Consider the following 21,499-nt stretch of genomic DNA (forward strand, 5'->3'; position numbering starts at 1 on the left):
ATTTTTTTTCTTTTCCTAAAGCGGAACAGTTCGGTAAGCTGCACTCGCGCCGTCCCGGTGCCGCCATGTTCAGTCTGCCGCTGGGACGGATGGACTCCCGCGCCCACGAGCTCAACCGCGCGCCGCCCAACCGCCGCGCAAAATGGCGGCACGCCTTCACCGGCCAGGAGGGGCGGTTAGCTCCGCCCCTCAGTGACTCGAACAATGGAATGAATGGGCTATAAATAGCAGCCAATGAGCGGCGGGTCGCGCTCTATATAAAGGGCGCGGCGGAGGGCTCGGGGCTCCACTCCGGCTTGGGCAGTGGGCGCGTGCGGAGCGGGAGCGGAGGTCCTTCCGTTGGCTGTGGAGCCCTCGGTAAGTCCCGGGGCAGCCGAGCCGCCTGCAGCTTAAAGAGAAGAAGCGAGCGATTTAACTTTTACATACGTATTTCTAACGGTGGGGGTTGGAGCCGGTTCGTCGGGGGGGGAGGCGGGAGCGGGATGCAGCGGGGCGGCGCGGGGCAGGTGCGTACCGGGCGGGGCCGCAGCTTGAGCCGGAGCCCCGCTCTGAAAGCAGCTTACCCCGGTAGGTTAAGGTTACCCGGTAACAGGGTAGTTACATATGCTCGCCCCGGCCACGTCTCCCTGGAGCTGTCCGTCGTGTGACGGCTCGCCCCGCTCCCCAGCGGCCGCCCCGCCGCATCCCTGCGTCCCGGCCGAGCCCCGGAGCGTCCGCTCCGTGATGCTGAAGGATGCGGCGAGGCTTGCGGGGGTGGAAAGTTTTTTTGGTGTTGTTTTCTCTCCCCTCCCCCCCTTCCTCCTTGCCTGGCCTTGAGGAAGGTGCTGGTGGAAGCGAAGCCAAGGTGACCTTGCCCGGTGCCTGGCTGCCTACCCCGCTGATAGGCTTCCCTCTCTTCCCCCAGTGACTGCGGTAGGGACAGCCATGCCCTTCTCAAACAGCCACAACCTCCTGAAGATGAAGTACTCTGCCGACGATGAGTTCCCTGACCTGAGCGCGCACAACAATCACATGGCCAAGGTGCTGACCCTGGACCTGTACAAGAAGTTGAGGGACAGGCAGACTTCCAGTGGCTTCACCCTGGATGATGTCATCCAGACCGGGGTTGACAACCCAGGTAACGGCGGCACCGTTAGGGCTGCAGAGCCGTCTGCTCTCCCTCCTTCTTGGAAGTGCTTCTTGACAGCAAAACCCTGCTAAGGAGGCCACGATTTGTCCAGCCATGCTCCTCTCTGCAATCTGACACAGCAATTCCCAGGCGCTCCCATTATGTAACTGCTCTGCTAAATACTTCAAATCCGAACCAAAAAAAAAAAACCCAGCCACCCGAATGTGTTCTAATTTTTATGCAACCGAGGGGAAAAAAAATCCTCTGAGCTGTGTGGGCTTACCCAGCTGTTCTGAGCTCGTCCTGTTCCAGTGTGATTATGTGATGTTCTGTAGCACTTCTATGGAAAAAAAAAAGGGGGAGCAGATGCATATACGTGTTAATGTTACAGTATTTATTTTTACTCTAGCGATATCAAAATGGCCCAACTAAATAATCAGAGACTGCCTCCCGAGTACCCGGACCTGAGCACCCACAACAACCACATGGCCAAAGTGCTAACCCTGGATTTGTACAAGAAACTGAGAGACAGAGTCACACCCAGTGGCTTCACCCTGGATGATGTCATTCAGACTGGGGTTGATAATCCCGGTAAAATGCACTGAGATATTCTGTGGGAGCCAGCTGAAGTAACTGGTGCTTTTCAGTATGGTGACTTAAGCTAAGCTCGTGGAGGTGGTATTTATGTGCAGATTATGAAAATGCAGTTCTGTCTGTAGCAGAGCAAACAAAGCGATGCATGCTTGCTCACAGCGAAGCATGGTTGTTTTAAGTGTATTTCTGTCTACGGGTTTGCATTAGCTAGTGAAATTGGATGTGCCGTGCAAAATTGCCCTAAACCAAAGCTTGACAAGAGTGTGGCTTAATGGCAACCGCTATGGTTTCCCATAGCGCTGCGTTGGACTAACTGGATGAGATGTAAAGTGTAGGGTCTCCCAACTGCTCTTGAGCGAGTGCATTTCTAAGTGACTAGATCTGCTGTGAAGAAACTTGCCTGGTTGGTGCTGTGCTGGAGTACTGCTGAGCATCACCCAACTTAGCTCTTCTGCCTTTGTTACCACTCCAGGCCACCCCTTCATTATGACAGTAGGCTGCGTAGCTGGCGACGAAGAATCCTACGAAGTGTTTAAGGAACTCTTTGATCCAGTCATTGAGGACAGGCATGGTGGCTACAAACCAACTGATGAGCACAAGACTGACCTGAATGCTGATAACCTGCAGGTATGAATTTCTGTTCAGTTACTGATCCCCACTGATCTGAGGCCTGGGGAAAGCTGTAAGAGGTTGCCTGAACTGATTGCTCAAGCTCTGTCCTCTCAGTTTCACCGTGTGCGGGCTGACAGGCACTATGCCCAGTGCAGTCTTACTTAAGAGCCTGCTGCAGTAGGATGTCAGTAACTGGGTAGAGCCAGGCAGCTGACGAGCAGGACTTGCTTTGTATGCTGCTGCAATGTAAGTCACGCCAAACATGTTGAGCATGTATTTCTTTGGGCTGTGCTAGTTGTGTGAAACAACCCAGTCCCAGGGCTGTTAAAAACTTTAGCTCTTCGTACTCCATGATGTTGTATGCTAAAAATCAGCCAGTGGTCTCGTGTTGGAAGTAGAGGTTTCCACCCATCTTACAGATTTCAGATGTTATCGCAGTCTGTAGGAATTCCAACCCCTGTCTTGGTTGGGCTAGCCATAGGACATCTCAAAAATTAAAATACTTGATAATAATGAATAATTCTCATTTGCAAGAGTAAAAACCTACCTAAACAAGGACTTGTCTCATGTTGATACCTCTAGACTGCAAGGAGTAACAGAGTCCCAGATCTGGGACTGAGATGGGTGTAAAATTGATGGTACCCCTATCTTCTATTATATCTCAGTAGTCCTAGTCTTATCCTCAAAACAAGGAATTGTTATTCTCCATACTTTATTGGAAAGCTGGAAAAAATGGCCCTGAGGTGCACTGTATTACAGGCCAGCTAGTCCATCTCAAATGTAAGTGCATAGGACCTGTGTGTATTTAGGATAAGCATCTTAGCAGCAAGGCAGTACCGACTAATTTTCTGATCTTGTAGGGTGGTGATGACTTGGATCCTAAGTATGTGCTGAGCTCTCGTGTGAGAACTGGCAGGAGCATCCGTGGATTCTGTCTTCCCCCTCACTGCAGCAGAGGAGAGAGACGGGCTATTGAAAAGCTCTCTGTTGAAGGTAAAGTGAGAATCGGGCAATGAGGGGAAACTGCTGACCTTGTCTAGGCAAAGAGCTGCTCTGTGCAATCGGAGAATGGAGGCAGTTGGCAGAGCTGCCTTCCTCAAGGCTTAACTCAATGTGGAGCCTTCCCCGAAAAAGGCAGTTTGGATTAGGGTTGCATCAGCATTGCAGTTTGTAACTCAGAGCAGGAGCACGTCAGGGGAATTGGACTGTGTTGAGTTCACCTTTGCTGATCTTGAAAGCTTCTTTCTGTGTGTGGGGAAAGAGGTTGGTTCATCACGGCTCAAACCTGAGATGTAATAGGTATGGAGCAACCCTAGGGCTTGAGTCATGATTGCAGTATTTTGTGGCTTCTTTTAATAGACTTTCATTAACATCTGGCTTGCTTCGAGGTGTAGTCCTGCTCTGAGCGAGCTCTAGTTCTCAGTGGAGCTCCTCAGCTGCAGTTCTTTCTGATGCCTCCCACCTGCTTTCAGTGAGAGGAAGGGATGCTTTCTCAAGGTGCTATCCTGTCACTGTTCCAAAACTTCCCAAGGGCAGGGTAACAGTCCTTGATTAGAGTGCGGCTTGTTGTATTCATGACCTTGATTGTCCTTGAGAAGAAAGCACTCGTACTTCTACAGTTAAGCAGCAGTAATGATCCCATACTGTGTGTAAGGGAACAAAGACTGCTTGTTTCTGCCTGGAAGGTGTGTACAAATCATCTGATACAGCCTTAAGTTCTGTAATGCCACACAAAGTCATTGCCATTACAGATGAAAGCAAGGGAGGAACCAACAACAGCAGATAGTTTGAATGCAGTTTCTGAAGTTCTGGGAAATGTCTATGGTTTGTGCTCCCATCCTAAAAGTGCCTCTCTTTCAGCTCTGGGCAGTCTGGGAGGCGATCTCAAGGGGAAGTACTATGCCCTGAGGAACATGACTGATGCAGAACAGCAGCAGCTGATTGATGATCACTTTTTGTTTGACAAACCCGTTTCTCCTCTTCTGTTGGCATCTGGGATGGCACGAGACTGGCCTGATGCCAGGGGTATCTGGTGAGTGTATGGCTAGAAGGGAGAGCTGCATGAGATCTTGAATTTTTTGGTGGTGGCTGATATTGTTGGACAGAACAGCACGTTGTGAACTTACGCTGCTGAATCTCATGAGGAACTTCTGTGTGGTATCCCCTGGGGAAGTTTATCTGAAAGCAGAACTTGCCCCAAGTGTGTGGAGCTGGTAGGAACAAGCTGGCTTGGCTGGCCTGTTGCCAGAGCCTGTCCATCCAGCACAGGTTTGCGGAGCTCCAAGCAATAACTTGAGCAAAGTAGATGACTTCTAAAAGAGTTCATGTTCCACCTTCAGCTCTTGTACCATGGGTTTAGAGTAACTAAGGTAACAGACCATGGCATGGACTTAGCTGAGTCTTGATACTGGATGCATAGCTTCTCCTTTGGAATCTCATTCCTTTTGATTGCAGAAACTCACTGATGCCAGATTAATGTGGTGTTACCTTATTGGTAATATTTTTGCCCTCCCAGAGACTCGGTGGCATCAGTTGACTGATGCAAGGGTGTAGAGTGGAAGGATTCTGCTTGTCACATGTAGGTCACCTACATAAAACTGCATCTCAGGAGCTTCTGCAGCATAATTAACTTGTCCCCCTATGTGCCAAGGGTTAGTTCTTAGCTGGAATACTTCAAGCTCATTATTGTAGCTGCTTCAATAAACAAAGAGGAAACATGCTTTTGTTTCTGTAGGTCACCTTTAAGATTGCATCATCTACCTACAGATTGCCAGCATTAGATATGTACATGTTTTAAGTGTAAAGTCTGTCTGCGTAAATAGCTTTCATCAGATACTAGTTAATTCTTGATCATAATCAAGCTGAGAAATCATCAGTGTGGTGCATGTTGACCAGCTGCAAACTAGTAGAGGGGCCTTCAGAATTCAGAGGTTTTTCTGGTAGCTCTGAAGAGCCTCAGGAATAGTGGGAACTCACTTTAGATCTCTTAAAAAGGTACGAAGGGCAGACTAACAATGTGACAATTCTCATCAAGTTCTGCTTACGCACTGTCAACGTGGTATCTGTGTGAACATCTGTCCATGGGTCTGCTTCAGTGCCTGTATTAATTGCCCTTATGCAAATTGTGAACAGATTAAATCTCCTAAATTTGTGGACTCAGAATGTAAATAAGGTGAGAACTGACTGAACTTGAAGTTTTGGTGCTCTAACACTGGCTAATGTCCATGCCATTACTTTCTGACATGTATTTTGGAAGTGGTCTCTATCTGTACTTCTTGAAAAGAGGAAAGTACAAGCTTAACTTTGTTAGTTCTTGGATGGAGAGCAGTAAGATGAATTTCTTTGAAGAAGCAATTAAAAAAGCCTCTTGGAAGCTACAGCAATGAGGAACTTGGTGCTGCTATATCTGTCTTGAAAACGTCAAGTGAGACAACAAGTTTGTCTTGTCTCCTAGGCACAATGACAACAAGACCTTCCTTGTTTGGATCAATGAGGAGGATCACCTCAGGGTTATTTCCATGCAGAAAGGTGGCAACATGAAGCAAGTGTTTACCCGCTTCTGTACAGGCCTAACACAGGTAAATCAAGTAGTGCTTGAGCTCTGGGTCTAAATATTAAACTGCTTAGAGCTGAGCATACAAGCTTTTCCAGGCTGGGAGCATGTAACACAGGAGGTGACATCCTTCTCCTTTGTTCTGCATAGCTGCTTCTTCGTAGTTTAGGTTTCTGGGAACATCATGATGAGATCCTTAGCTGTGAGGGCTCTGAAATGCCAGTACTGGGAAGGCATTATGACTATGGAATCTGGAATAAATCCTCTAATGTGTGATAACCTTATCAAACTGTACTTAAAGGATCTCTACATGGCTCTATACATCACAGCATTTAGTGATCCTGGGAGGAAAAATTGTTTGAATGTGGATGGATGACACTGGACAGAAGTTTCTAGGCTGCTTGCTTTTCTTAGCTTCTGGTCTTGATACCAGCTTGTGCTTCGCCAGCCCCTTCCCTAATCCTAACAGATCAGTTTGACATTTACTAAATCAAGCTTCCCAGTAGATAGCAACTTCAGGCTTTGTAGTGTAGCTTGAACTTAGGCTGCCTCACTGCTGGGAGCAAGATTAAGGCCTTAAAAAGCCCCTCATTGGTGACCCTCTTCTACAAATGGAGGGGGGGCCTATGTAACTGACTTAAATAGCTGCTCAAACTGTTGTGGCTGTTGCTATGCAACTGAAGCTGTAAATGAGCACTTAATGGATGACCTACATCATTCAGGCAGAGAACAATCTCTAAGCATCCATTCTCTCTATTTATAGATAGAAACTCTCTTCAAGTCCAAAAACTACGAGTTCATGTGGAACCCACACTTGGGCTACATCCTGACCTGCCCATCCAACCTTGGAACGGGGCTCCGTGCTGGCGTGCACATCAAGTTACCAAACCTTGGGAAGCATGAGAAGTTTGGAGAAGTCCTCAAGAGGCTTCGGCTGCAGAAACGAGGCACAGGTGAGAGGTGGTGACACAGTGATGCCCCAGTCAGGCTGCTTCTGACCAGGCAGCAGTGAGAGCCTGGCTACAGCCAAACTGACCTTGGTTCATGCTGATACCACCTGATGGGCTGTCCAGAAGGGACCCCTCTAAAGTGCACAGGGAGACCCAAGCCTTTAAAGTGTAGCTTGGAAGAGGTGGAGATGCTGGTGCTTCCCTTAAGCCTTACTATATGCAGCTTCTGAGTGCTCTAGGCATATCTTTCCATGTGTTCTGAGTGCTAGATAAGCTGCAAACCTAGTGGGCCTGCTTTAATCAGGGATGGGATTTCTGATTTTGTACTTCTGGCTAGGATATAGCTATGGCAGGTTCTTCTGAGTACAGGTTTAGATTACTCATGGGTTAAAAGAATTAAAAAAGTGGTTCATGTTTCATCACATACGGCTTTATCTCCCTAAGGGAAGAGGTGGTGGTGGTGGCAGCTTGCAGAGAACTGTCTTTCTATGCTTTTTCTGGTGAGGGCAGAAAGGTAAATTTAGTGGCTCAGGGAGTGGTCACTGTGCTAATTAATTCTCTTGCTCCAGGTGGTGTGGACACAGCTGCAGTCGGAGGGGTGTTTGATGTCTCCAATGCTGATCGTCTTGGCTTCTCTGAGGTAGAGCTGGTGCAGATGGTGGTGGATGGTGTGAAGCTGCTCATTGAAATGGAAAAACGCCTTGAAAAAGGCCAGTCTATTGATGACCTCATGCCAGCTCAGAAATAGAGCACTTTATCCTCATGGTTCCTAACTTATTGGATGAATAATAAAATGTCACTCCAATTTCAAACCCCTTGGCTCAGCGCTCACTTAGTTATACTGTAGAGAAGTCTTCCATCCATCTGTGTTAGAGTTTATTTTTTGATGGCTGAAATGTTGAAAATGAAATAAACGGTTGTTTTGGCCTGACATGTCTTAGATGTGCTGACTGACTGTCTGAGGTCTAAGTGACCCGCTGTTCCTGATTAGTTGAACTGCCTGGTTTTATGTGTTAGGCACATCATCCTGGCTGTGCTGCTGTAGTCAACTTGTTGGAGTTAGAGGTGTGCTTAGTGCAGTGTCAAAAGCAAACCTTTAATGTGATTACACCTGCTGTAAACCTGAGAACTGATGCTAAACATGAGTCACTTTAAATCTGCCCTACCTTGAAGGCTTCAGCTTATGCATCTGCTCATGATGATTGTAAACTGTCATTAGCCTGAGTAGGACAAGCCAGACTGACTCCTGCAAGGGAGGGGATCTGGGTACAAAGGGCTGCTGTTCAGAACTATGTCCTCCTCTTGCTTTAGGGCAAAGCTCTGAGGTCAGACTTGAGCTCATAACAATACCTACACTATGCTAGTTTGCTGGGAGAAGATCACGTCCTCTCATGTCTGGATGTGCAGAGGGTCAGAGTAAGCAACTAATTGGGCTCTACTTGGGGGTGCAGCAGGACAGAGCTTAGGCTAAAGCAATGCCTCAACTAAGCTCTTTGGGTTTAACTGGGGAAGAGATGGGGGCTGGAAGTCAGTCACAGGAAAGTGTCTTGACTACAGCTTTACTCAGCTTGCTCTTGGTGCTCTGTGCCCCAGTTGCCCTATGACCCTAACACCGAACAACACAGTCAGATAGAATGTACCATTATTTTTTTTCGCCTGGCTTGCAAAGTCAGGGTGTGAGCTTACAGTGTTGCATTGAGTAGATCTGTTCTCCAGAATGACTGTAATTTGAATATGTATGCTTACTGTGGGGAGGATTCACCTTATTTAACCTCCAAGAGCCCCTTTTTTTCCAGAAGCAAGCAGTGTTGGACCCTTCGTTACAGCACCGTTGCAGCTCGTGCAACCTGGGAAGCAGCTAATGCCTGCTCAGCAGCTCTACCCACTGCTAAAACTAGTGTTTTATAGAGGGAACGTGATGAGAGGTTGATGCACAGCTCTGCAGCTTTATATAGCCTTGTGCAGATAACTGAAGCCTTCTTTTGTAGGAGCTGTGATGTTTCCAAGGCTGTGATTGCACGCTGTCACCGAGTTCATGTGATGGCTGCAGTTGGGATAAAGCTGAAGGCTGAGCAAACTTCTTGGATGAGACTTCTTTGAAATGCAGCTCTGTACATTATTCAGGTTTAGCCGGATGGGAGAGAGGAGGATTGTGAGAACTTGGGGGGGGAAATGGTGCAGCTGATGAGTTGTGTACCCTTCCAATCTTGCTGTGCTTCACGTCATTACTCCAGACACCATGCAAACAGCTGGTATTGCATCTTGTAATCAGAGAGCACTAATTTAGTGATGCTTCTCTTTGAGATGTTACTGCAGTCAGCAATTATCCAGTGTAAGGAGGTACCTGAACACTTTCTTTTTAGTTACGTTGGCTGCAGCAGTAAGGCTGTGTCTCTTCCTGTGCATCTTGTTTCTCTTATGCCCTTTGCCTGTCAGAGCTGCCTCTGTTCACCTGGTTTTAGTAGCATGAGGCAGGATCCACAGCCACCTGACAAACCGTGGGAATGGCAAGCTAGTCCCTAATGCCTGCATCCAACCAGAAAATACTGCTTTTTAAATTGATTTTCTTTCCCATCCACTACCTTAGCTGTGTTCCCTCCTGTCACTCCTAAGAGCGACCATGCTTTTGTTTCAGCTTGCAGCAAGCCACTGGGCCCAAACCTGACATGCAGGAAGGCCGGACAAGATGTTCTGCTCTGGTTGGTGCTTGCTAAAAAAAAATCTATGCACCAAAGAGAATTAAACCTTCCACCCCCCTGTCCTGAAGCCATCGGGGCGCAGTGCCAAGAACCCAGCAGCACCTCACTGTGCCCTGTGTCACAGAAGCAATGGTCTTGTCCTGGTGGGGACAGGCAGCAGTGGCTGGTGTGCTCGATGCAGGGAGCTGCCCTTAAAACTGTGCCTGCCAGCGCCTGTGATCCCACTGCGTGCCAGAGCAGATGGGGGTCTGCTGGCTGTTGTGTTGCCCTGTTGCACAACCTGACGTTCTCCAGTCTCAACACGCACTGGTTTTATGGTGCTTTCAAGGGGAATTTCTTCCTTTTAATCCCCTTCTTCATCTGGATGATCCTGCCTCCCCCTAAGAGCCCCTGCAGCTGCCTGATGCCATTCCCAGCTCCTTGCCCAGGGAGCTGAGCTCTCTAGGAAGCTGTTTGCTTCTCACGTTACACTTACTGGCAGCAGGCAGCCCATAAACACTCCTTTTATCGTTTTTATGCCATTTTCTGGGAAATTATTCATGGTGTTTTATGCACTTGTGGGCTAAGCTACTTGGGGGATACCAATGGGATGTTGATTGGGAGCATGGTGCCACCCAGGGGGCAGGAAGCTCCCAGCCCTGCCACAGCCTCCCTGGATGGAAGCTGAGTGTGGAATAGGGCCACAAGCTGCAAGAGGCCCCAGCATCCCTCAGCGAGCTGCCCAATGTGGGTGGCCCCTCTCTGTCCCAAAAACAAGGCCAGGGGCACGATGCCTTCGCCTGCAGGCTGTGTCCTATCTGCAGCCCAGGCCAGGGCAATGCTTGCCTCCAGCTTCCCATTTTGCACTGAAGGAAAAAGAGGATGCTATTGCCCAATGGCTCTGCCAGCCATCAGGCAGGCTGGGCTGCTGGGGCTCAGCCTGCATCCAACACTTGGATGAGCGTTCCCAGATTTTACACAACACGGAATAGCTCAAGTGGGAGGTTTGGAGTGATTTTGCTCCACCTACACAAGAATGTGGTGGTGCGGTGGGCAGGGCACACTGCTGGGAATAGAGATGGCATCACAGCCTTTTCATCTTGCTCTGCTTTTTGCCCAAGCAGCAGCCAGGAGGCTCCTGTGGCTTCTTCCACGTTCCTCTGTCTGCTCTGCCTTCCCCTTTCCTCAAAAATCCCAGCTGCTATTGATGGATGCAGCCCAGCCATCCACCCTCCATGTGGATATCTCTGCCACCCCAAGCCTCATGATGCAGGGGGGCACCCCACAACCCAAGTCATGGTGACACTGATGGGAACGAGTGTCTTTCAACCCTCCCTCCATCAGGTGGGAAAAAACACATCTGTTGTACCCACAGAGCAGGTCTGATAGATAAACAGGCAGCGGGGACTCAGGCTGGGATTAGCAATTAATGCAAAATCTGCACTTAGCAGACAGGATAAAAATAGGTATCCAAACCCACAAAGGTGTTTGCTTTCTTTCTCCAAGCAGTGGCCGAGAGCTTGAGATACCATTTATTATACATAGCTGAATATATGCACGTATATAAAATTTCAGATGGCAAAATGACCCATGCTCAACAGCAGGGAAATGGGTAGCAGGGTACCTGCCAGTCCTCAGACAAAAGGAAACACGGAGGGGTTTTTTAATCAAAAGTCAAAGGTTTCAGCATAGCGAGACTTGCCTAGATTACTCAGGAATGCGTGAGACCCTGGGAGGTGAGCAAACGTAACCTACCCAGATATCTGTGTTCGTTTTCCTCCTGTTCTGAGCATCTCAGGAGCTCAGCAATCCCCATGCTGTGGCAAATGGTGGCTGAGGCTGTTGGCACTGCTAGCTGAGCCCTCCTGTGACACGGGATGGACACCAGTGGGACATCCTCACAGTGGGACAGCACTGGGTCAGATCACTGCTGTGAAACCGCCTCCAAGTTGGGACTTGTCCAGGGAAAGCCAACTGCAGAGATACCCGTGGGAACCTGCAGAGGAAGAGGATTGCACCGGGCACAAACACCCATGGCCCCAGAGAGTCTGCTCCTCGCCACGGGAGAGTAAGAGCAGGCTTTTGTTTTTATGGCAAAGCATCACCGAGCATTTAGCTTCTGAGCACCCTGCTTCCATCCCTCTGTCTCTGGGCTGTGACCAACAGTGAGCCGCGAGCTACGTGTTTTCTGGCACTCGGTGGTTTGGTCTGGTCTTTTTTTGGTGCATGTCTTTACTTATTTGTTTTTCAATGAGCCCTGTGGCTTGCAAAGAGGACAGTCAGCAGGATGGAGCCTGTGCAGCTGAGATGGGGGAGCTGCCTGCCATGGCACCAGATGACATGTAAAGGCCCCTTCCAACTCAAGTGATTGCCTGACTCGTCCCGGGCTCTCTATGACTCCTGCAGATGTGGGATACCCATGACAGCAGTACTGGGGAGCCAAGTGTCACGGAGAAAAACACTGCTGCTTGGACACCAGGGTGGTGGGGATGATGATAGGCTGCAGAGCTGCACCAGGGCAGTATCCTCAACCAAAGCTCTCCTGCACTGCTCTTTGGATTTTTAAAAGCAGACAGAAGGCACAGACTGCTCTTCTGACAAGGACTCGAGACCCTGGCTTCGGGGCAGTGGCAATGAGAGGACAGGGAGCGGGCAGTCAGCTGGAGCCCCCGGAGGGGCACAGGGCAGCAGATGGCCCCTGTGCCTTCTCCCTATACTTTTATATAATCAGCGTTAAAAACAGCAGTGACGTGTTCATGTTTAGCTGACCGCGCTCAGCCATCACTCCCTGCTGTACCTGTGCATGCTCCTTCTCTCTCCCCCCATCTCCACTCTGTTGGCGTGGCTGTGCTGAGGGTTTTCTCACCATTTAGCTCCACAGTGAAGTCTCCACCACAAACAGCTCCTCCAGAGAGCCGTTGCTTAGATTTGTCCAAAGTGCCCTGCTGATGGGCCTTTCAGCTCCTATCATTCACATTAAATTAACACTAACCTTGAGAAGGGATCACTGAAAACACACGTTAATTTACCTGAAGGGATTTCACATCAAGAAGATACAGAGAAGCAATGAAATGCATTTATAAAACCAAGAGCTATTTGGCTGAGCACAGGGAATAGTTATTAAAAAGGTTCATTCATAACACCAGAAGAGGGATAAAACACTCCATGCCAGCTGGTGGGATGCTAGGAAATACCTGCAAGGGGGAACACTGCTGCAGGCAGCCCCCTCAGTCCCACCACCTTCCAAACACAACCCTCACCCCTCAGCCTTGGTTAACTCTCACTTCTGACTTTCATGTGTGCTGTTCAACACAGCTTAATACTGAGCTTAGAAGAAAACCCAGTAAGTGAAGTAAGTGTTCTTGGAGCTGGGCACACTGTGGCCCTTAGTGGATCACTCAGCTCATTTCTCCAAAAGAAACACAGCTGAAAATGAAATAAAGCCCTGGTTTGACATGGAGAGTGCTCCCTGTAGCTGAGCATCTCTGCACTTGCTCACAACCCTGGGCAAAGGTTTCAGCCACATACTTTCATCCCAACAAGCCATGGCTGTTATTTTATTTTATTTATGCCCCTTTTAGTCTGTTCCTTCCTCAAGATTAAACAAACAAAAACAAGTAAAAATAAAGTACAGAGTTCCCAAGGGAGCTCAACCTTTCCTTTCCCTGCTGCCTGCCCTTCAGAAATAAATAAATAAAAACTGTCTGCAGAACATCTCCCAGGGCCTGAGAAGTCTGTATGTAACACACAGCACAGGAGGTATAGAGCTTGGTGATCTACCTGCTCCTCCCACGCTGGAGACCACGGTCCCCCAAAGGTCACCTCCACCATGGTGGGGACGGCACTGATGTGGGCACCACCCTGCAAGCCCAGCTTGGTGCAGACGTTTCCTTTGGCCAAGCAGCACCAGAGTGGAAGACAAGGCACTGAGGGATGCACTCAGGGGGCACGGTGCTGATGGTTTGAGCATTGGACTGAATAGTCTTAGTGGGCTTTTCCAACCTTAATGGCTGCAGACCTGGAGCAGGCCCCCTCTCAGCCCCCAGCTGCAGGTGCTTTGCCCTTCAAGTTTTGTCTTCTTTGGGCTGTGGGAAGAGGGCTGCAGCCCCAGCCCCACAGAGAGGCCCTAAGGAGCTGACTGCAGCTCCTGTGCCACAGGTCATGGCCACGTTCACTGGGGCCGGGAGCACGGACTGGAGCCTCTACACTGAGCAGACATGGAGTACTTCCCACTAATAAAAATATCTCCCTTGGCCCTGGCACATGAACCAGCCACCTTCCTACTAGAGACTTCCAAATCAGGAAAGCATTTCGGTTCCCCTTCTGCCTTCCCACTGCCCACGTGCAAGCTCTGAATGGGGAACGCTCCTTTCTGCGTGCACTGGAAGCAGCTGCCCGGTGTTCCTATTAAAGGATACTGTTTACTCTCCAGGCTGCCCTGGTGCTCGCACACGATGCAGGCAGCGCCTGACAGAAACCCCTGGCAGCACAGCAGGAGCTCGGGTGCGTTTGGGGATGCTCGTGCTTTTGTGAAGGGTGTGGCCCTGAAGCAAAGCAGGGCTGCTCACAGCAGAGGTGACAGGAGCCAGGATCCAAGCCCCCCTCCACAGCCTGGAGGTCCGTTGCCTGTGGCCAGGCCTGACCAGCAGCACTTCCATCCCTCCTTCCCCACCTCCCATCTCCCCAAGACAAGGAGGGGCAGGGGCTCATCACAGCCACAGATAACTTTTTCCACGGAAACAGATGTCTGCTTCAGTGGACGGGTTGTCTCTGAGCTGAGCCCGATCCCACCTCTTCTGATTGTCACTGCTGCCGTTATCTCCACAGCTGCTTTTCCTCCAGACTTCCGCTGCATCCCTGCTGCAGGAACTCAGCACTTCAGCCCTGCCCAGCACCTTCAAAAGGCATCCATGGAGCCTGCACTTCCTGGCAACAAGTGCTCCTTCCCTCAGCTCCTAGAGCCTACAGAATAACCTGAGCTAGAACAGACCCACAGGGATCACTGAGCCCAACTCCTGGCTGCACAAAGAACCACCTCAAATTCAAGCTCTACGTCTGAAAGCATTGTCCAGAGGCTTCTTGAACTCTGGGGACTTTCTCTGCACTGTGTCACACATGGGGAGCTGCCCAAAGGAACACAACCATGGAGGTACCAGCCCCACAGAGCTGCCTGCTGTCCTGTAAGATCCAGCTGGCACCACTGGGATCCTCAGGGACAGGCAGGAAGGGAAGCAAGGGATGCTTCCAAAGCAAGAGGGTGGCTTTGCTCCTTCTATGCCAAAGGAGAAAACATTGCTTGAATTCAAGTGTGCGACGGTCCAAGTGAGAGCCAACACTGTTTTTCCTGGCTTGCTGCTGGGAAAGAAATTCTCAAAAAAAAAAAGGTTACTGTTTCCTCCTGCAGTGGCAGTGGGATGGTCACAGTTATCCAGCCAGGGAGACTTCAGGACACATCTCCCAGCTTCCAACACAACAAACCTGGGTCTCTTTTCCTTGCCCGCCTTCCCAGCATGCACACAAGACATATCTCTGGTCCTCCAGACACAGGTGGCCACAGCCCAAGCAGCCAAGGAGAAGAGCAGATCATTTCAGTGCTGCTTTCAGCAGATACCAGCTCCTTCAAGTGAGGTTGCAAAAGACCTTTTGGCTGTCTGGAGGCACGAGTGGCCAATGATTTTCTCAGATTGGCTGTGTATTTATGACCTCAGAAAAGGCAGCTTGCCCATGGGACAGATAAGCATGGGACTCATGACTCATTCCTGGGCATGAGGAGAGAAGTTGTGCTCCTCTGAGTTCTCTGCTGAGCTGCGTGACAGTAATAGGAGCACGAAGGTCCCCCGACAGTATCCTTGGATGCGATGAACCTCATTCCTTTCTCCAGAGGAGAAGCACTTTCAGCAAAGTTCACACCACACCGTGAGAAGCTGCTGCTGAGAAGAAAACTTGGGATTTTCTCAAACAACTCTACTCACACCTACCAACAGAGAGCTTCTGTTGTTCCCCACATCAGCCTACTACCCATGCTCATCCAGATGATCTGAGACAGCCAGGAAGAGCTTTAACTTCAGACTTAGGAAAGTCTGACTCCTCCTGCCTTGTGACAAACTTGCACAAGCATAACCATGCACGCAGCCAGGACCTGCCCTTCCTCTTTCACACAGTCCCAGGCCTGGGCAGCACAGAAGATCCTTCCAAAGCACGGCCACGTAGCAGCCAGCAAAACGAGAAGCTAGTCCAGCAAGCAGGCAAGAAACCATGGCTAGGAAACGTGCTGGCCCCAAGCCAGCCCAGCCTCGGGCCAGGAAAGAGAAATGAAACCAGCTGAGATAGGAAGAGGCTGCTGCTATGGTTAGGAGGCATCCTGCATCCTTCGGCATGGACAGCTGGATCTCTCACTACACACCACAGCCGGGCTTCAGCCTGCACTCTGCCTCTCTCCATCCATGTCCTCCACATACTGGGATCACACTGCGTGTGTGGATGCCCTGCTCAGAGACCCTGCCACCCGCAGGCACAGATTTTAGTGCCTCTTCCTGAATCTCAGCCCACTCCGGGATTTTCCACACCACAGCTGCTGAGTGGGATGGCTGGCAGGCGTATGTGTCCCCGATGGCATCAAAGCATCACAGGGCTGCGTTCTAGCTCCTCCTTGGCTTAACACCTACTCTCCTTTGCTGTGTGCCCCAGAAACACAGGTAAAGGAGGCCACACGCCTTCCAGTCTCAATAGCAAATTGTAATAACAACAACGTGCAAGTACAGACAGCTCACCCCGAAAAGATCTGAAGAACTGGTTTGGGAGCTCAGGTCTGCTGACCACACTGTTTGCGAGCGCTCCAAAGGTTTCTGCATCAGCACAAGTGATTTGTCAGGGTGCTGAGAGTGGGCTGAGGTCCACCTGAGCTGCACAAAGGGCACCTTCACTGCAGAAACTGCCTGTGCTTTTTCATTTGGAAAGACGGACGTATCGCACTGCCTCCAACACCAAAGCTGATGCTGAGAAGTGGGAGCTCCTGGATTTGCCCCCCCAGCTGCAGGGGGGGGGGCTGGGCAGGGGCCACAGCTTTAGATCCACCTATCCCATCAACAAACAGTTGGGTATCATTATAAAAAAGCTCTCTCCAGAGGTTTGGCTGGAGCAGGCAGCAGCTTAGACTTGCAAAGCAAGGGTAAGATTACCACTTTCTGGCTCCAGGCACACCTTGCTCTAATGGACTGCCAAGGTTGAGCACTACTGGCAAGAGAAAGCAGAGCCCCAGCACGGTGCCTGCATCACCCCTGTTGTCCGTGATAGAACAAGAGGAAGTGGTTTCAAACCAACAGAAGGGAGATTTAGTCTGGATATAAGGAAGCTTTTACAATAAGGGAGGTGAAGCACTGGCACAGGCTGCCCAGAGAGGCAGCGGATGCCCCATCCCTGCAAACAGCCAAGGTCAGGGTGGACACCCCATCTGAGCACCTCACTGAGCCGTGGGTATCCCTCCTCATGGGGGAAGAGGGGGGGAATAGAGGACCTTTGAGGGTCTCTTCCATTTCAAGCAATTCTATGATCTCTATCAGACCGCTTTTTGAGGTCAGAAGCTGGCCCTGTTTGTCCTTGTCTTCTGCAATGCCATACCCACAGAGAAGCCATATCTCCAGTGAATTTAGCAGCACAAACCCTCATTTCTCCACCCCTAGACTATATTGTGTGAGAGGTAACGACCCACACATCCCCAGCCAGGACATTTGCCTGAGCAGCACGTAAAGGTGCAAGGACACCTTAAAGCCATCAGTGCAGCACTGATTTCAACACAGCAGCACGGTGATCCAGAGCAGATCCAGGATTTTGGTCCTAGCAACATGTCTGCATTCAGCTCACTCCCAATTTAGGACTCGCTTCCCCTAACTCAGTGACACTCAGCTTCACAGTCTGAACGCCGCTGCTTCCACCATACAGAAAGCTGGAAAAAGACATCATCCAAGCGACGAAAGAAGGAAGAGATTATTCTCTTTTTAAGTTCACTGTTCTTGCACGCCTCCCCAGCTCTGCCCTCCCTGTGGCTTCCCATCTCCAGGCTGGTTGTTAGCTCTGAGCGAGCATCCCTGTGCGCTCAGGGAGCCCTGAGAGCCCGGCTGCCCGAGGGGGACCCCGCGTGGCCGCCGCCGGCATTGCCACGGCCCCTCCGTAAAACACATCTTCCTCGTATCTGCTCTAAATCTCCCCTCTTTTAGTGTGAAACCATTTCCCCTGTCACAGCAGAGCCGCTAAATGCCTGGAAGCAGTCTCAAATTTCTGACTTGACTTCCTTAACGTAAGGATGTCAACACTCATTCCTGGTCCTAATTTACTATTGTTTTTTAAAGCCTTGACAGAATGCTGCACTTAGAAAATCAATCTCTTACTGTATTTAATCTCAAAGCTTCAGTGCAACACAACAGAAACACGTGTGCCCAAAGCTTTGCGTCTCCAAAGTTTGGTCCAGGGGTCATAGCTTGAAGAGAAGCGAAGCAGTGAGCACAGCACTCAGACTGCAGCACCAGCTGTCCTTCAGAGGACCTCTCCACGTCTCTCAGCGCGGCCCACAACCCTAAACCTTGTCTTGTACCTTTATCCATGACAGGTAAAAGAGACATACGCATTTTAGAAAGCCCAAGTAGAGGCAGAACAACTTTTATCTGAATCCATTTCTTCCTTTAGGGCGTTCTGCGGTTGGTTCTGCCCCCTCCTCCCTTTCTTGAATGCGTCTATTAAAAACAGAACCCCCCTCCCATAAGTCTGAAGACACCGCTCTTGAGCTGAGCCAGCAACCAAAGAGATCCCCAGACCTGTCCGACCCAGGTTTGAGCACTGCACAACTTCAGCCACGAGCCTACTTAACAAACGCCCTCCACCAATGCACTCAAGAGCACACGCATCCCAGGACACCAGCCACGCTCTTACAGGAACGCCTCCTGGCTGCCAGGCACTCAGCTCAGAACGCAGGGATGCTCACCGCACGCTGCCTCCGATGCACCGAAACGCTCATCTCTTCTGCAGAGACAGAACAGTTGCAGCTGTGGGAAGCTGGATCAGGAGCAGCACCAACAGACCTCAATGCAGACGAGGAGATGAAAGGCAGAAGTTGGTTTCTGGTCGCAGATCTGAAGGATGCAGTTTCCTTTCCACGCAGCTGCACGGTTTGTGTGCAGGATTACAAGGCTACATTCCTGCAGCTTGGTCATCTCACAGGGCAGGCTGTTGAAAATCTGTTCGTAATTATTATTAAACACCTCAGATTTACTCTGAAAGAACCATCCGAAAACTTAAAAGACAGACTTTAAGTGTCCAAAGTATGACACCGGTGCAGTTCTCAGAAATAATTACATACTTAAGAGGTGAAGTAGGAACAGAGTATTTCAGAAAACATTTAATATGAAATCTTTTGGAACTTCCATCGAATACAGATTTACATAATTTATCAGAACACTTTTTCAGTTCAGACAACAAAGTGCACTGCCAGGTGAAAAAAAAATACATTTGGAGGAGTGCTTGAAGTGTAGGAAGTGAAAGGTTAGGTGACTCTTCACCTGAGAAAGTACAATGACTGCCCTGAAATGTTTTATTGCTATTACAAAATGGAGTTTTCGTGGAAAAAAACCACACTGAGCAGCACAGGCACGGGCAGAGCACTGAAAGCCAACTGAACTCCGACTGAACACCGGGAGTTCCAAAGCCATGGCATGACACAGAATATACAGAGAATAAAATGCAAATCCAGGAATACTTACTACATTTAACAACTACGATCATCCTTTATACTAGCATAGTCAATATCAATGCTTAGGGAAGAGAGGGGAGGTCTGCTGCCTTCACAGACCATGGGTCATGAGAACTAACTTGCAAAATACCAAGGATTTTGCATTTTCACCTTGTGCCAAACCTGAACTGCGTACTATGAATAGCTATTAGCTCACTGCAAATTTAAAACGCAAATTTAGGCTCCAGTTTAAAGCACGCGTGAAGTACATGCGTAAGTGCTTCACTGAGATATAGCCATAAAACATTAAGATGAAAAGTCAAGTAGACAATGCGGGATTTCATCTACAGAAGTCCTCGATGAAATGAACTGAGTATCAGTAGGAAACAACGCTTGAAGGAACCTCTTGGTTCTAGTCTGCCAGCCCAAATCCAGCTCACCACAGGGGTGGTGAAGAAGCGGGGACCATCCGACAGCAGCTCGGTGTCCTACAGAAAGCTAGCTGGCCATCACGAGTCCATCGGGGCAGGCTCCACACCACACGGCACAAGAGCAACAGTGCACTCCCTCCTCGGCAGAACCTAGAGACACAGCTGGCGTAAAGCCACCACGAGCAATGCACCCAGAGCCACGCTGGAAGAGAGCTGCAAGGAAAGTTCTAGCTGCCACTGCCTATGGCTGTAGTTCAGCAAGCTGGATGTTAACAACAGGGGACATCGGTAGCCAAATTGGACTCCCACTTTTGGGTTTCGATACTGTGCACACTCAGAAAGCAAAGGAAAGCACTGCCGTGCCCGCAGCAATACTTCAGAGCAGCACCAACCCAGGCACGGTGATCTGGGTCAGAACGTGGCTGCTATTTGAGAATCCTTTTGTGCTATTACCAGTCTGACCTAGCGTAATGGAGGACTGGTTTGAAAGAAGAAGTCACTGGTTAGCGCTCAGCACACCGCACTGTTCTGCAGAGGGCCGTGGAGCAACGGAAAGCACTCTTAGCTGCAATCAAAACTCGTAAGCCAGAAGGATAAAGATACAATTTTAGTCGTTCAGCAGAAGCAGAAGAAGGAAAGCATTTTACCCGAATTTTAATGCACAAATCAACTACATCTTTAAAATCTGATTCAGACTTAAATAATAAATAGGTGGGCAAAATATAATGCAAGACTTACTCGGTCAAAGTGAACTTTTAATAATTTCATGAGCTCTACTTAGAAAACAGGACTAATAATGTTCACAACCATAAATCCAAACCCTTCACACACTTTTTTTCCTTAACACAGCAGTGAACTGTAAACCTGCGTTTACTGGTTATCTCTTCAGTTATTTTAAATACTAAACTCAAGTGTTTCCTCCTTGGCCATTTCAATTTTTAGCACCAAAATTAGCCCAAAAAGAGGTACTGGTACAGCTCCATGTGGTAAATGAATTGTTTACATATAATACTTTATATATTATACACACATACTGTACATTCACACATCCACACAAACGGGAGGCATATTTAAATGAATATATTCTGTGTTTCAATTTGTCGTCAAAGACTTAGGAGCAATGGAAATAAAGCAGAGGGGTAATATTTTACATAGTAGGCAACTTTAATGCTGTAGTGCACTTATAAAAAAAAAAGTCCAACTCTCCCTCCCAGCTCAGCAGCTTTTTTTTTTTCTTTAATATCACTATTCAGAAGGATGCAGAAGTTATTGCCTAAATGTTATTCTATACATTTCCATCGGAATTCTCAAAACACTTGAAATTGCTAACTAATTTACAACTTAACTATTTTTTTTTCTTGTTACAGCTTTAACTCATTGGCAATTTTGGAAGCAATGTTTTTAAAAGCTATGGATGTTCCCGATATCCGCTTAAAGCGAACTCCGTTCAGGGACAGTCTTGGCAGTTTACACACCTCCATTTCCCACTGTACAAGGTTTTCCGCGTGCCCATCCCCGTGGACGCAGAAAAGCAGGAAACGCTCTCTTTGTTCATAGTCACAATTATTGGCATCCAGGACCTTCCGGATTTCCCTCATCATGTCATTGGGATCCATGGAGCTGGTGGTTTTCATGCTCCACGTAAAACGCAGTGAGCGAGGCTTGGCTTCCTTGTTTTCATCCTTCTGATCCACAGCTACATTGCGGCTGAAAGAGAGCAATCCATGAGTTAGCAGGGTGAGCTGCTTCCCCCTGGGCCGCCGTTAGCAAAGCAAACCCGCGGGCAGCACGCACTACGAGAGCAGTGCCTAGGGGCCCTGGCTGCAGGCAGCACCCCGTTTTCCTCACTGCTGTA

At 49.2% G+C, this 21,499-nt stretch overlaps 3 protein-coding genes across 12 annotated transcripts in view; 2 read left to right on the plus strand and 1 right to left on the minus strand.

Annotated features, from left to right (window-relative positions):
• The window catches only part of XRCC3 (X-ray repair cross complementing 3), a 421,446-nt gene that overhangs the window by 145,913 nt on the left and 254,034 nt on the right, over positions 1-21,499 (plus strand). The window lies entirely within an intron of this gene.
• On the plus strand, positions 875-7,750 carry CKB (creatine kinase B). Of its 2 annotated transcripts, none has more exons than XM_065749671.1 (7): positions 875-1,117; positions 2,175-2,329; positions 3,175-3,307; positions 4,175-4,346; positions 5,769-5,892; positions 6,631-6,820; positions 7,387-7,750. In XM_065749671.1, the coding sequence occupies exons 1-7, from the start codon at positions 925-927 to the stop codon at positions 7,563-7,565; spliced, it is 1,146 nt and encodes a 381-aa protein (XP_065605743.1). In that variant the 5' UTR covers positions 875-924; the 3' UTR covers positions 7,566-7,750. The 2 variants fall into 2 exon arrangements, with proteins under 2 accessions (XP_065605743.1, XP_065605751.1); XM_065749679.1 differs by lacking the exon at positions 875-1,117 and adding an exon at positions 1,406-1,699.
• MARK3 (microtubule affinity regulating kinase 3) overlaps positions 20,284-21,499 on the minus strand; it is a 65,630-nt gene continuing 64,414 nt past the window's right edge. For all 9 annotated transcript variants that reach the window (XM_065750024.1, XM_065749989.1, XM_065750006.1 and 6 more), the window contains one exon: positions 20,284-21,351. In XM_065750024.1, the coding sequence (XP_065606096.1) occupies positions 21,006-21,351 (346 nt within the window). In that variant the 3' untranslated portion in view covers positions 20,284-21,005. The remainder of the gene's footprint in view (positions 21,352-21,499) is intronic.

Source organism: Cyrtonyx montezumae, unplaced genomic scaffold (assembly GCF_038088225.1).
Source record: "Cyrtonyx montezumae isolate F1298 unplaced genomic scaffold, pur_monq_1.0 scaffold_10, whole genome shotgun sequence".
In the NCBI taxonomy this organism is placed as follows: domain Eukaryota; kingdom Metazoa; phylum Chordata; class Aves; order Galliformes; family Odontophoridae; genus Cyrtonyx; species Cyrtonyx montezumae.

Bases quoted from the DNA above. Each gene is read 5' to 3' on its own strand.
- CKB (XM_065749671.1), top strand. From the start codon at position 925: ATGCCCTTCTCAAACAGCCACAACCTCCTGAAGATGAAGTACTCTGCC. The intron at 1,118-2,174 runs GTAACGGCGGCA...TTACCACTCCAG, and splicing joins GACCGGGGTTGACAACCCAG to GCCACCCCTTCATTATGACA. The intron at 4,347-5,768 runs GTGAGTGTATGG...CTTGTCTCCTAG, and splicing joins CCTGATGCCAGGGGTATCTG to GCACAATGACAACAAGACCT.